Source organism: Thamnophis elegans, chromosome 2 (genome assembly GCF_009769535.1).
Source record: "Thamnophis elegans isolate rThaEle1 chromosome 2, rThaEle1.pri, whole genome shotgun sequence".
In the NCBI taxonomy this organism is placed as follows: domain Eukaryota; kingdom Metazoa; phylum Chordata; class Lepidosauria; order Squamata; family Colubridae; genus Thamnophis; species Thamnophis elegans.
This window is the reverse complement of record NC_045542.1, coordinates 158294390-158309728: the sequence shown is the minus strand read 5'-3', so window position 1 is coordinate 158309728 and position 15339 is coordinate 158294390. Positions and strand designations below refer to the sequence as shown.

The window sequence follows — 15339 nt, the reverse complement described above, 5'->3', positions numbered from 1 at the left end:
TTTTTGTGAAGAAAAAAACTAAATTCCTAGTGCTCCAATGGGTTATTATGAAATACGGTATATCTGGAAATTCCAGGGATAGATTATACAATGGTGGATATATGCGTTCAGAGAAAGTATAAATAAATAAATCTACAAATTTATATATCTGGAAAATCCATGTATTTTCAGCCTCAAAAATGTTCCAAAATGGTTACAATCAAACCTTTAAAACTACTTTTAGAGATGCGGGGGCTTTAATTGATGAAATGATGTCTAAACCCTCTGCAAGATTTGAAGCAAACATTTTGCCCATGGAAGTCCTGACATCCAAATAAGGTCAGAAAATACTTTCCATCACCACTCTTCTCACACTCCTATTGAAGCGGTCCTCACTTACTGACTACATTTGGGACTCACATGTGTCACTAAGCAGCCTGATCATAAAGCATGATGTCACATGAGAGTGCCAAGTTACATCTGTTCCTCTGCAGTTGTGGGTTTTTAAAGGCAATTTCAGCAGACCCTGACTGGCAACTTCCTGCTGGCATCCTGACCGATTTTGCTTGTCAGAAGCTAGTTGGGAAGGTCACAAATGGGAATCAGGAGTGTGGGATGCTGCAACCATCCCGAATGTCCACCGGTTAGTAGATACCAAATTGATGCAACTCCTTTTTCTGCACCTGCATAACCACAAGAACAATGACCACAGATTTCTGGACCAGATCTGCATCTGCTTTTGCAGTGCCATAGTAACTGTGAAGGCTCATGAAACAAATTGTAAGCTTGGGCCACCTATACAAACTGAACATCTGAAAAGGTCCTCAATAGGACCTTTTTAGTTGAATCCAGTTAATACATGGATGGGGCACCAATAGAAATATCCTGCTTGTTGGCTAGACGTGGAAGTAAAAACATCCAAAAGACACAATGGCAGATCAGTCCAACATTCTTGCCAAGAAAACATAACAGGGTCCATAACAGAACAAAAGAGTTGAAATTGGAAATCTTCCAGTCTACAGAAGAGGAGGCCGAGGGGTGAAATGATAGCGGTCTTCCAATATCTGAGGGGCTGCCACAAAGAAGAGGGGCTCAACCTCTTCTCCAGAGCACCTGAAGGCAGAACAAGAAGCAACGGATGGAAACGAATCAAGCAGAGAAGCAACCCAGAAACAAGGAAACGTTTCCTGACTGTGAGAACAATTAACCGGTTTCCCTGCAGAAGTTGTGGATGCTCCATGACTGGAGGCTTTCAGGAAGAGACTGGACAGCCATGTGCCTGAAATGTAAAAGGTCTCCTGCTGGAGCAGGGGGGCTGGACTAGATGACCACAAAGCTGTTATTTCCACATTCTATCTAGTTGCTTCTCTGCTTCCAGGCCGTGGAGGGAACCAAAGAGCCTGAGTTGCTCCCGGATTCTCCTCCCACCAGCCCTCAACTCACCTCCCAGCTGCTGCTTCGAGCCTTGAAGTGGCGCCAGTCTCTGCACGAAACTCTCCTCCCGTCTTCAGTTAGTGTTCCGGAAGAGGAACTTCCTCTGTGCTTCTCTTCTTTCGTCCTTTCTAGCAATACAGTACTCGATGCTTTTAACTCCTTTAAGCTCAGCCACAGAGGTCGCTGTTGTACTACTGGCTTTCCAACCCACAAGCTCCAGTGTAGGAGAGGCCAAAACCGGATGAGTGAAAAGTGACTAACCCTACCAGATTCCTCTTGACATACCGTATAAGGTTAGATATTGTATTCAGCAAATCACAGCATCTAAGGGTGAAGGATGGTGGGTGTTGTAGTCCAATGACCTCTGCAGCTCTTTCTTTCCTCATCTTCAATAGCTATGAATTCCTAATTTCCATTTAGAGGTCCAGATTAGCACATCTTTTTTTTTAACCTGGATCTTTATTTTGGGTCTTTTGGCCTCCCCTTGAGGGGGTGACGGTTTTTTGCGGTCCCCGGTTGGGGGAACTTTGGCATCGCTCGGCCGCGCCCCCGTCGCCCCCTCCCTGCAGCTCTTCAGTGAAGGGGTTAAAGGCAGAGAACTTTTGCGCCCAGAGTGGAGGCAGGAAAAGGGGGAACCCAGTTTCCTTCCCCTCTCTGATCTCCAGATGTCTCTTACGCCAAGTGCTGCGGGGATCCCCGCTCGGGGAGAGGTGCTCAAGGGCTGCCAGGTGGGCAAGGACGCTGCGAGTGGGGGAGGGGAAAGGAGGAGGAGGGGGATCCCCAGGTGCGGGAAGGGGAGGAGGGATTCCTTGGGGGAGGGAAGGAGAGCGAGGTGGGGTTTCCCCAGTTGCGCCCCCTGCCCTTCCCAGTCTCCGCCTTTCCTTGCAAGGTTTTCCGCTCCGTGGGAACTGCTCCGCCGCCGCTTCTCCTCCTCCTCCTCCTCGGTTGCTGCTTCTGCGAACGGCTCTCTTTCACACACACCCCCTTAAAATCCTCCCTCCATTCCACCCCCTCCTTCCCTGCAGCATTTGGTGCAGCTCTGCTCCCGGGGGAGGCCGCCTGATGTTGGGGAAGGTTGGCCACCCCCGTTCCCACCTTCCCCTGTGGCTGCTGGGGAGGATCCGCCTCCCGGGGTCTGGAGGGGTGGAAGAGCATCTGGGCTCAGATGCTCCCTCCCAGGGCGTGAACCCTGCTACGAGGAGCCCAGTGGCATCTAAAGGTGGGCTTGCTTTGAGACGCATCACCTGAATCTGCCTCTCACCTGCCCAGATTCCCTTCCTGGTGACAGCTGCATCCCCGTTTCTCTCTTACCATGGGAGGGAATAGCCCTGTCTGCAAAGGTTTTCGATTTAATTTTAGTCCTTTTATGGGCTGTATAATCTACCCTGAAGAAAAAGCTCTATACTGTTCTTTACAAACAGCTTTGCAAAATGATCAAGAGGCTTCTGTGATATGTGTGTGTGAAGTGGGGGGGAGAGAAGGGAATAGAAGGAGGTGGGTTTTTTTGGTTGGAAGAGGAGGGGGGAGGGGGAATGGAGGGGAGAAGGGGGAAAGGAGGGGGAGGGGGCTAAGAGGAGTTCCCTGAGGGAAAAAGGCGGGAAGATAAGGATAGGAGAAAGCTAGGGAAAAAAGGTCTGAGAGGGTAGGAAAAGAGGCTTAAGGGGGAAATTGAGAAAGAGGCCTGGGGAAAGGGAGAGGGAGAGAAGGGAATAGAGAGGACAGGAGAGGCTTTTGTGGGGCAAGCCTGAGGGAGAGAAGGGGATGGGACAGGAGAGGCTTTTGTGGGGCAAGGCTGAGGGAGAGAAGAGGATGGGACAGGAGAGGCTTTTGTGGGGCAAGCCTGAAGGAGAGAAGAGGATGGGACAGGAGAGGCTTTTGTGGGGCAAGCCTGAAGGAGTGAAGGGGTAGGACAGGAGAGGCTTTTGTGGGGCAAGCCTGAAGGAGTGAAGGGGATATGACAGGAGAGGCTTTTGTGGGGCAAGCCTGAAGGAGTGAAGGGGATAGGACAGGAGAGGCTTTTGTGGGGCAAGCCTGAAGGAGAGAAGAGGATGGGACAGGAGAGGCTTTTGTGGGGCAAGCCTGAGGGAGAGAAGGGGATAGGACAGGAGAGGCTTTTGTGGGGCAAGCCTGAGGGAGAGAAGAGGATGGGACAGGAGAGGCTTTTGTGGGGCAAGCCTGAAGGAGTGAAGGGGTAGGACAGGAGAGGCTTTTGTGGGGCAAGCCTGAAGGAGTGAAGGGGATAGGACAGGAGAGGCTTTTGTGGGGCAAGCCTGAAGGAGAGAAGAGGATGGGACAGGAGAGGCTTTTGTGGGGCAAGCCTGAGGGAGAGAAGGGGATAGGACAGGAGAGACTTTTGTGGGGCAAGCCTGAAGGAGTGAAGGGGATAGGACAGGAGAGGCTTTTGTGGGGCAAGCCTGAGGCAGAGAAGGGGAAGGGACAGGAGAGGCTTTTGTGGGGCAAGCCTGAAGGAGAGAAGAGGATGGGACAGGAGAGGCTTTTGTGGGGCAAGCCTGAGGCAGAGAAGGGGATGGGACAGGAGAGGCTTTTGTGGGGCAAGCCTGAAGGAGAGAAGAGGATGGGACAGGAGAGGCTTTTGTGGGGCAAGCCTGAGGCAGAGAAGGGGATGGGACAGGAGAGGCTTCTGTGGGGCAAGCCTGAAGGAGTGAAGGGGATGGGACAGGAGAGGCTTTTGTGGGGCAAGCCTGAGGGAGAGAAGGGGATGGGACAGGAGACCCTTTTGTGGGGCAATAGCAGTTAGACATATACTGCTTCATAGGGCTTTCAGCCCTCTCTAAGCGATTTACAGAGTCGGCATATCGCCCCCACAGTCTGGGTCCTCGTTTTACCCAGGGAAGGAGCCCTACATGTGCTCCCAACGAAGTGAGCTTGGCAATTTGGTGATACATTAGAGAACACACCAGGGAGAATCCTGATTGTGAGAAAAGTTTCAGTCTGAACTCCAGCCTGGTAATATATTAGAGAATGCACACAAAAAAGAAATCATATGAATGTCCTGATTGCGGGAAATGTTTCAGCAAAAATTCCAACCTATTGACACACCAGGGGACTCACACAGGAGAGAAACCCTTTGAATGTCCTGACTGTGGGAAAGGTTTCAGTCAGAATTCCCGCCTAGTGAAACACCAGAGAACTCACACAGGAGAGAAACCCTTTGAACATCCTGACTGTGGGAAAGGTTTCAGTCAGAATTCCCGCCTAGAGATACACCAGAGGACTCACACAGGTGAAAAACCCTTTGAATGTCCTGACTGTGGGAAAGGTTTCAGCAAGAATTCCCACCTAGTGATACACCAGAGGACTCACACAGGAGAGAAACCCTTTGAATGTCCTGACTGTGGGAAAGGTTTCAGTCAGAATTCTCGCCTAGTGAAACACCAGAGGACTCACACAGGAGAGAAACCCTTTGAACGTCCTGACTTTGGGAAAGGTTTCAGTCAGAATTCTCACCTCAAGATACACAAGAGGACTCACACAAGTGAGAAATCCTTTGAATGTCCTGACTGTGGGAAAGGTTTCAGTCAGAATTCCCGCCTAGTGATACACCAGAGGACTCACACAGGAGAGAAACCCTTTGAATGTCCTGACTGTAGGAAAGGTTTCAGTCAGAATTCTCACCTCAAGATACACAAGAGGACTCACACAGGTGAGAAATCCTTTGAATGTCCTCACTGTGGGAAAGGTTTCAGTCAGAATTCTTACCTGAAGACACACCAGAGGACTCACACAGGAGAGAAACCCTTTGAATGTCCAGAGTGTAGGAAAGTTTTCAGTCAGAATTCTCACCTGAAAACACACGAGAGGACTCACAAAGGAGAGAAACCTTTCAAATGTCCTCGCTGTGGGAAATGTTTCAGTCACAAGTCCAGCTTGTTGATACACCAGAGGACTCACACAGGAGAGAAACCGTACGAGTGTCCGGTTTGTGGGAAAAGTTTCAGTCACAATTCCGACCTGGTAGTACATCAGAGCAGGAGCAGATTGACTTATTCTCTAGGGCACCAGATGGCAGGATAAGTAATTGGGGGAATCTATTTAAAATGAGGCCCAACCTAGAAGATACGTATATGTATTTTTCCAGAGCAATTAATCAGTGGAATAGTTTGCCTCCCGGTTTTGTGGGTCACTGGAGGTTTTCACGAGTGGATTGGATGACCATTTGAGAGGGAAGTGTCCTGCCTTGAAGAGCAGGTTGGACCAAAAGACCTCCGAAGTACCTTCCAAGCCTATAATGCAACGTTTCCATTAATTTAGAGGCAGTTTAGAAGATAGGTAAAGAGCAGCCACATGAACTTGCTTCTTGTGGCATTTTTGGGGAAAAAGTTTATTCATAAAATTAATATAAATAAAACTCCAAAAGAACCCACAAAGCTTTAAAAGCAAAGCAAGAATAGACACAACGTTTAAAAAAAAGCAAAAAAAATGTGTAAAAACAGATTTACATATACTATCCCCTCCACTTGAGCATTCATACGTATGTTGTTGGAGCAATATTAGTTACTTCCCCTTGTGAAGCAGGCCCAAAATTTATAAAGTTCTACCTCTGTTTACAAATAATATGACTTTCATCAATCTACTACACAGAGAGGCAAAGTGGTTAACAGGTGGTAAACAGCAAAGTTAAAATTGCATTAACAATTTAGTTTTGCATTTAATTTGTATAAAGTCCAGAATGGCTTTTTATTTACCATAATCATTGTCTGTGATCTGTCCGGGATGAAATATCTTTGTTTGATTCTTACGAATAAAACTTTTTCTTAATATTTTCATTGAAAACTATAAAACAAGTATTGTGTTTTATTCCTCAAAATCGTAAACCTCTGTTGTCGATCCATTTTCCCCACAGTCCAGTCCAAATAGTTTTCCAGTTGGATATGGCAAGTCCATTTCCCAGCGACAACCAACTTCAATTCAAAGTCCGGTTCATCACACATCTAATCTGTTCACTCCAAATCTGTAGAATCCACATCTCCTTCAGCCTTCTCCAACCAACCAGTTTCCAAACCATGGCGAGGAATCTTTTAAGAAGTGACTATGCTTCCTATGGAAGCTTCTTGGGAAGAGCTCAGGCTCACAAAGGGATTCATTTCTGTGCGCTCATAATCCCAAACGCTTCCATCAGTTTTTCAGGCCATTTCCAGGCTCTTTTTGGAGACATTTTTGTGCTGTTTTTGTTTATTTTGGGGTTTTTTAGGCAGTTCCTGGGGTGTATTTTGGCCCATTTTTCAGGCCATTTACGGGCTGTTTTGGGGCCTTTCTTTTGGCTGTTTTTGGCCATTTTTCAGGCCCTTTGGGAGCATTTTCTGGTCTGTGTTCAGGCTGTTGTCAGGCAGTAATTTGGGCTGTATTATGGGATGTTTGTGGGCAATTTTTGGCCGGTTTGGGGATTGTTTTTAGGCAGTTTCTAGAGTGTTTGGGGGGCATTTTCAGGCCATTTACAGGTGGCTTTGGGCCATTTTGGGGGTACTTTTGGGGCAATATATGGACAATTTCTGGGCCATTTACCAGCTAATTTGGGCCATTTTCAGACGTCAGATTGTATTTAAGGTGATATTTGGGGATATTTGTTGGCTGTTTTGTGGCTGTTCATAGCCATTTTATGGGCTGTATTTTGGGACTTTTTTGGCAGTTTTCTAGGCCTTTTCCAGGCTGTTTTCTGGGGTGGGTTTTGGCTCTTTTTCAGCCTGTTTCTGGGAGGTTTTTAGGGCCGTTTGTGGCCATTTTTAGACGTTTTCAGGGCTGTTGTTTGGACCATTGTTTTGCCATTTCCGAGCCGTTTTTCAGGCTATTTCTCAGAGGGTTTTTTTGTGGTGTTCTTAGCTGTTTTTCAGGCCCAAAAATGTGTGGGGCTGGGACCAGCCAATGGTGGGATTAGCCGATTCACTGAACCGCGGAGAATTTTAACAACTGGCTTGCCCGAATGGATCCGAACTGGCTGAATCCCACCTCTGCCCAGAGGCCACCCTGGACTCAATGGGATCTGATGAGCTCACCTAGGCACTGGTCACTGCTGTGCCAGAGGTGGGCTGCTCTGCCGAGTGGGCATCCATTGGTGTCTTCAACTCCCCATGCTGCCAGGACCAACGTCGCAAAAATGGCCTCACCAAACCGATCCCAAACCAGCACCATTGTTTGACTGCCACCCCCACCGCCCAGCATCATCACCTTCAGACAGGGACCTCTTCCGCCACCGCGTCAAATAACTGCCAGACAGATTCAATGTCAGTAGCAGGGTCCCAAACCACCAGCTGCCAATGAACTCCATCACCATTCTCCGGTAGGTCCCATGTCTTGTCCCACGTCCTGGACTGAAGTAACGTGGGCCAGCTGTACATGTCCAAGGGCCTCAGACTCCTTGGGGCATATATCTAACTGGGAAGCCCCATCGTCCTGCGCTGGAAGGACTGCCACTAGGGACAGGTCCACCCCCACTCCGGCAGTGGCCTCCATCACTGTTCCCTCAGTATTTCCCATGATACTCCCCTGCCTTATTATGTCCTGCAGGGAACAGGTAGGCAAACAGCTGGAGACAAGTAAGGGGGAAGGATGGAACACTGACTTACAGTCATGTTCCAAGCCTCCCGCACCAGAAAACAGCAAGTGACATAGTTCTTGGCATGAGATGTGTTTTAATGCAGGCTTGAAAACTCAGCACAAAGTAACTGCAAAGTTATCGCTAGCTGCTGCTGCTTCACAACTGGTTTTAACAGCCCTATATGCCCCTCTCCTCCCCAGTAGCTTCTGGATGCTGAGAATGGCGGACCTCCTCTTTCCTTAGCGTCTTGGAATAATTTATATGTAATCCTTGGTTTCATCCCTTGTAATATAAACTCAGAGATCTCCATCTGCCATTGTTCAAATGGAGTATCACTTACAAGTATTTGTAAAGTCTAAAACAGAAAATGTATTTTTGGTAATTAGGGTGCTGGAGGTTAAAATGTAGAAAGAATGGTTATAGAATTGGGCATGTCTAGTCTAATGAGAAGGACTAGCGAAGACATGACAACAGTGTTCCAATATTTGAGGAGCTCCCATGAAGACAAAGAGGACCATTTATTTTCCAAAGTACTAAAAGAAACGATGGATGGAAACTAAACAAAGAGATGCAACCTATAACTAAAAAGAAAATTCCAAGGAGAATGGTGGTGATGTGCAGTCAGGTGAGGCAGAGCCTTACCACTGTCATCATGAAAAGAAAAAAAATGTAAAAGGAAAAAGGCTGAGGTAGTTGCTGCCAGAATCACAGTGGATGACTCTGCTTAGTGCTTAACTATTTAAAAAAGCCTCTAAAAAAGTGCCCACAGGAGGAGGCGGGAGAACCACGTGCCTCATTTACTCTGACTTGATGATCACTCGAGCAGAGTTAAGCAAGGGTTAAAAGCCGAAGAATTCCTCATGTAGATGAGGCATGTGGTTCTCTTGCCTCCTCCTTTGGGCGTTTTTTTAGAGTCTATTTGAAGAGTTAAGCAGAGTCATCCATTGGGGACTCTGGCACCAGCTAACCCAGCCTGACCTCAGCAGCTTTTGCCTTTTTCCTTTTATATTTTTACATTTTCATGATGGCAGGCAAGAGCAGAGTTGAAATCCTCTGTGATTGTGAAACAGCTGGTAATGGTATATGGGTTGGAGGGAGGGGGAGGAATTCAAAATTAATGTAACTTGTAAATAATTTGTGTGTGCATGTTTGTTTGTTTGTGTGTTGGTTTCTTCACTCAAACAAACTCAATTTGAGAGAGAGTTTGTTTGAGAGGAGAGGGAAAGGGGAAGGAGAGGCATGGATGGTAGCCCGCCAGCTTTCTTTTTCTGTGTCGGGGCAGCCCGCCAGCAGAGGCGGGTGTTTTGCCTGCCTCTGCTGGCGGGCTGGCACTTTCTTTTGTTTGCCTACAGGCGGGCAGCAGCCTCTGGGCAAAAGAAAGAAAGCGATTTTTGCCCGCCCCACCACTATATCCGATATAGAGGTGTCCCGCCTCTATGTCGGAAATAGAAAGAAAGCGGCTCCCCCCCCACCGCCACAATGTCTAACATAGTGCCTCACCAGCCATAAACCTCACCGCACGTCACTGAATTATACATGTACTAACTGCGTCTCGCATAACGTATGCACAATATTGGGAAAAAATGTGGTGCTCCATCACTGGAAGCTTTCAAAAAGAGATTTGACGGCCACTTCTGAAATGGTAGAGCAGAGGGTTGGACTAGAAGAACTTTAAGCTCCCTTCCCACTCTATGATTCTATTATATATTGTATTGTATTAATTACAGCAATTCTAGCCAATAATTGCTATACTAAGAATTTGTATTGACACAAGTCAACAAGAGAATTTCATGGTTGAATGCAAATGTGAACTTGGATCTCCGTAATCTTCAATGTGTGAAATAAATCATAATTGATCTAAGGTTATTTTAGCATTGTGGAATATTTCCTTTTTACCTTTAATGTATATAGTTTTCTTTTTTACATCTTCTGCAACTATTTTATAAACAATTTCTTTGAATCTTACAGGCAAAGCGGATGCCAATAAGAGAACTCCGGACAACTGAGAATAACAAGCAATGTTAAAAAGGGAAATCAATGAAGCCAGAAATCAAAACATTTCCATTTCCTTCAGAAACCCACAAAATTCTCCTTCTTCCCCAGCAGGTAATCAAGAAGAGATTTCGAACTGGAAAAAGTAGAGTATGCAGAACACAAGGATACATTACAGGCAGTCCTTGTCTGACAACACTTCATTTAGTAACTATTCGAAGTGACAGTGGCTCTGAAAAACCTGACTTAAGACCATTTTTCACACTTATGACTACTGCTGCAGCCCCATGGTCACATGATCTATATTTAAATTCTTGGCATCTAACTCACATTTATGACGATTGCCCTATTCTAGGGTCACGTGATCCCATTTTGCAGGTCCACAGATGGGCAAAATGTGTAGCAGTCTACTGCTATATATTTCAAATCATAACTGAGTGTGCACGAAATGATCCACATTGGAGAAAAACAATATTAATATGGCCAAAGCTTTAGTCAGAACTGTTCCTTGTGGTTGGTTCATGGAGGGACCCACATAGGGAAGGAGCACTACATGTACTCCCAATGAAGTGAGCTTGGCAACTTGGTGATACATTAGAGAACACACCAGGGAGAATCCTGTTTGTGGGAAAAGCTTCAGTTTGAACTCCAGCCTGGTAATATCTTAGAGGATGCAAACAAAAAAGAAATCATATGAATGTCCTGATTGCGGGAAAGGTTTCAGCAAGAATTCCATCCTGTTGAGACACCAGAGGACTCACACAGGAGAGAAACCCTTTGAATGTCCTGAATGTGGGAAAGGTTTCGGTCACAATTCCCACTTGGTGGTACACCAATTGCTTCACACAGGAGAGAAACCCTTTGAATGTCCTGAGTGTGGGAAAAGTTTCAGCAGCAATTCCCACCTAGTGATACACCAGAGGACTCACACAGGAGAGAAACCCTTTGAATGTCCTGTGTGTGGGAAAGGTTTCAGTCAGAATTCCAGCCTAGTGATACACCAGAGGACTCACACAGGAGAGAAACCCTTTGAATGTCCTGACTGTGGGAAAGGTTTCAGTACGAAGTCCAACCTGGTGATACACCAGAGGACTCACAAAAGAGAGAAACCTGTTGAATGTCCTGTTTGTGGGGAAAGCTTCGGTCACAATTCCCACTTGGTGGTACACCAATTGCTTCACACAGGAGAGAAACCCTTTGAATGTCCTGAGTGTGGGAAAAGTTTCAGCAGCAATTCCCAGCTAGTGATTCACGAGAGGACTCACACAGGAGAGAAACCCTTTGAATGTCCTGACTGTGGGAAAGGTTTCAATACGAAGTCCAACCTGGTGAGACACCAGAGGACTCACACAGGAGAGAAACCCTTTGAATGCCCTGTTTGTGGCAAAGGTTTCGGTCACAAATCCCACTTGGTGGTACACCAATTGCTTCACACAGGAGAGAAACCCTTTGAATGTCCTGACTGTGGGAAAGGTTTCAGTCAGAATTCCGAGCTAGTGATACACCAGAGGACTCACACAGGAGAGAAACCATTTGAATGTTCTGACTGTGGGAAACATTATAGTCGGAATTCCTACCTGGTGAGACACCAGAGGACTCACACGGGAGAGAAACACTTTGAATGTCCTGAGTGTGGGAAATGTTTCAGTTGCAAGTCCACCCTGTTCAGACACCAGAGGACTCACACAGGAGACAAACCCTTTGAATGTCCTGAGTGTGGGAAATGTTTCAGTCAGAATTCCTACCTAATGATACACCAGAAGACTCACACAGGAGAAAAACCCTTTGAATGTCCTGACTGTGGGAAAGGTTTCAGTCACAAATCCATCCTGATGAGACACCAGAGGACTCACACAGGAGAGAAACCCTTTGAATGTCCTGTTTGTGGGAAAGGTTTCAGTCAGAATTCCAACCTAGTGAAACACCAGAGGACTCACACAGGAGAGAAACCCTTTGAATGTCCTGTCTGTGGGAAAGGTTTCAGTAAGAAGTCCAACCTGGTGAGACACCAGAGGACTCACACAGGAGATAAACCCTTTGAATGTCCTGTTTGTGGCAAAGGTTTCGGTCAGAAATCCCACTTGGTGGTACACCAATTGCTTCACACAGGAGAGAAACCCTTTGAATGTCCTGACTGTGGGAAAGGTTTCAGTCAGAATTCTGAGCTAGTGATACACCACAAGACTCACAAAAGAGAGAAACCCTTTGAATGTCCTGTTTGTGGGAAAAGCTTCGGTCACAATTCCCACTTGGTGGTACACCAATTGCTTCACACAGGAGAGAAACCCTTTGAATGTCCTGAGTGTGGGAAAAGTTTCAGCAGCAATTCCCACCTAGTGATACACCAGAGGACTCACACAGGAGAGAAACCCTTTGAATGTCCTGTCTGTGGGAAAGGTTTCAGTCAGAATTCCAGCCTAGTGATACACCAGAGGACTCACACAGGAGAGAAACCCTTTGAATGTCCTGACTGTGGGAAAGGTTTCAGTACGAAGTCCACCCTGGTGATACACCAGAGGACTCACAAAAGAGAGAAACCCTTTGAATGTCCTGTTTGTGGGAAAAGCTTCGGTCACAATTCCCACTTGGTGGTACACCAATTGCTTCACACAGGAGAGAAACCCTTTGAATGTCCTGAGTGTGGGAAAAGTTTCAGCAGCAATTCCCAGCTAGTGATTCACGAGAGGACTCACACAGGAGAGAAACCCTTTGAATGTCCTGACTGTGGGAAAGGTTTCAATACGAAGTCCAACCTGGTGAGACACCAGAGGACTCACACAGGAGAGAAACCCTTTGAATGTCCTGTTTGTGGCAAAGGTTTCGGTCACAAATCCCACTTGGTGGTACACCAATTGCTTCACACAGGAGAGAAACCCTTTGGATGTCCTGACTGTGGGAAAGGTTTCAGTCAGAATTCTGAGCTAGTGATACACCAGAGGACTCACACAGGAGAGAAACCATTTGAATGTTCTGACTGTGGGAAACATTATACTCGGAATTCCTACCTGGTGAGACACCAGAGGACTCACACGGGAGAGAAACACTTTGAATGTCCTGAGTGTGGGAAATGTTTCAGTTGCAAGTCCACCCTGTTCAGACACCAGAGGACTCACACAGGAGACAAACCCTTTGAATGTCCTGAGTGTGGGAAATGTTTCAGTCAGAATTCCTACCTAATGATACACCAGAAGACTCACACAGGAGAAAAACCCTTTGAATGTCCTGACTGTGGGAAAGGTTTCAGTCACAAATCCATCCTGATGATACACCAGAGGACTCACACAGGAGAGAAACCATATTCTTGTCCATATTGTGGGGAATGTTTCATTACAAAATTCTACGTCATGAGTCACCAGAGAACTCATATAGGAGCGAAACTGTCTGAATGTACTATTTGTGGCAAAGGTTCCACTCAGAATTCTAGCTTCATGAAACATCAGAAGTCTCACACCGTAGAGAAACCCTTTGAATGTCTTGACTGTGGAAAAGGTTTGATTTCAAAATTACAGCTCACAAATCACCAGATGATACACACAGGAGAGAATGCTTTTGAATGTGCTGACTGTGGGAAAAGTTTCACCAAGAGTTCCAGTCTGGTTAAACACCAGAGGACTCACACAGGGGAGAAACCGTACGAGTGTCCTGTTTGTGGCAAAAGTTTCAGTCAGAATTCCAATATGGTGATTCACTGGAGGTCACATGAAAAACACTGAATGCCCTATTTAGCGAAAAGTTTTCATTTCAATTCAAACCTAGTGAAACACCAGGGGACTCACATGGGAGCGCCTTTCAAATGGCCAGTCTGTGGATAATCCTTTTGGCCAAAATGACTCCTTATCGCAGGGGTGTCAAACTAGATTTTATTGAGGGCTGCATCATGGTTCTGTTTGACCTAGGTGGAGGGCTGTGGTGGAAGTGGACAGGAGGGCATAGCTATCTTAACGTCACTTGGGTTGGGTCCCCTGTGGAAGCCCGAGTGCTTTGCCAACAAAAATTGGATCCTGAGTTCCATTTTCAGCTGCAGTGGCCTCCTGCAACCCTCTACCAATGAAAATGGAGGTCGGGAGGGTCTCCTGCGTCCCCCGCAACCTCCATTTTTAGTTGCAATGGCCTCCTGCAACCCTCTGCCAGTGCAAATGCTGGCAGAGGCACCATGGACCAGTCCGCTGTTTTCACGACAGCCCACGGGCCGGATTTAACCACCCTGTGGCCCGCATCTGACCCTGGTCTTTGAGTTTGACACCCCTTCCTTATTGCATACAACTCAATATATATGAGGCAAAAGTTGATGAGTTTGGAGAAGGTTTGAATTTCATTTCTGAACTCCTGTTGAGAGTGTAGGTGAGAACACTGAATACTCATCTGAATACTGGCTGATCATTTTGCTGAATTACCCTCACCGCTTGCTCCTCCTGATGAAGCCATCAAATGAACGGGGAAATTGTTAAACTCAACAGTGGCTACTTCAGAGTTTGGAGAATCCCACCCTTGGGTCCTCCTAGGCCGCTCCCTTCCATCGGAGCGGTGAGTACTGCCACTTGTGTACTGGACCCGTGTCCCTCCTGGCTGGTCGCGAACAGCAAGGAGGTGACGCAGAGCTGGATCCAGGCGATGGTGAATGCTTCTCTTCGGGAGGGCTTCTTCCCACCAGCACTGAAGATAGCGGTGGTGAGACCCCTCCTGAAGAAGCCATTGTGTGACCCAGCTAGTTTGAACAACTACCGGCCAGTCTCCAACCTCCCTTTCATTGGGAAGGTTGTTGAGAAAGTGGTAGCCTCTCAACTCCGACAGTCCTTGGAGGAAACCGATTATCTGGATGCCTTTCAGTTGGGATTCAGGCCTGGCTACAGCACGGAAACTGCTTTGGTCGCACTGACCGATGATCTCTGGAGAGCCAGGGATGGAGGTTATTCCTCCATCCTAGTGCTCCTTGACCTCTCAGCGGCCTTCGATACCATCGACCATGTATCCTTCTGCGACGGTTACGAGGTGGGAGTGGGCGGCACTGTTTTTCGGTGGTTCTCCTCCTACCTCTCGGACAGGTCGCAGTCGGTGTTAGTTGGGGGAGAGAGGTCGACCCCTAGGCCCCTGAAATATGGGATTCCTCAGGGTTCGGTCCTATCCCCCCTTCTGTTCAATATCTACATGAAGCCACTGGGTGAGATCATTTGACGGCACGGGATAAAATACCATCAATATGCGGACGATACTCAGTTGTATCTGTCCGTCCCGTGCCAACTCAGTGAAGCGGTTGACATGATGTGCCAGTGCCTGGAGGGTGTCAGGGTCTGGATGGGAGTTAACAAGCTTGTACTCAATCCAGACAAGACCTGTTGTGTTTCCCTCCCAAGAATTTGGCCAGTATTCCATCACTCAGGCTG

At 47.1% G+C, this 15339-nt stretch overlaps 1 protein-coding gene across 3 annotated transcripts; it reads left to right on the top strand.

Annotated features, from left to right (window-relative positions):
• The first annotated feature begins 1556 nt into the window (after window positions 1-1556).
• LOC116523823 (zinc finger protein 271-like) lies at window positions 1557-14561 on the top strand. 3 transcript variants are annotated; one of them, XM_032238910.1, is made up of 2 exons: window positions 1557-1706; window positions 9935-14561. In XM_032238910.1, the coding sequence occupies exon 2, from the start codon at window positions 10630-10632 to the stop codon at window positions 13669-13671; it is 3042 nt and encodes a 1013-aa protein (XP_032094801.1). In that variant the 5' UTR covers window positions 1557-1706; window positions 9935-10629; the 3' UTR covers window positions 13672-14561. The 3 variants fall into 3 exon arrangements, with proteins under 3 accessions (XP_032094801.1, XP_032094800.1, XP_032094799.1); XM_032238909.1 differs by lacking the exon at window positions 1557-1706 and adding an exon at window positions 1713-2141; XM_032238908.1 differs by lacking the exon at window positions 1557-1706 and adding an exon at window positions 4078-4834 and having other exon boundaries at window positions 10649-14561.
• The last annotated feature ends 778 nt before the right edge of the window (window positions 14562-15339 follow it).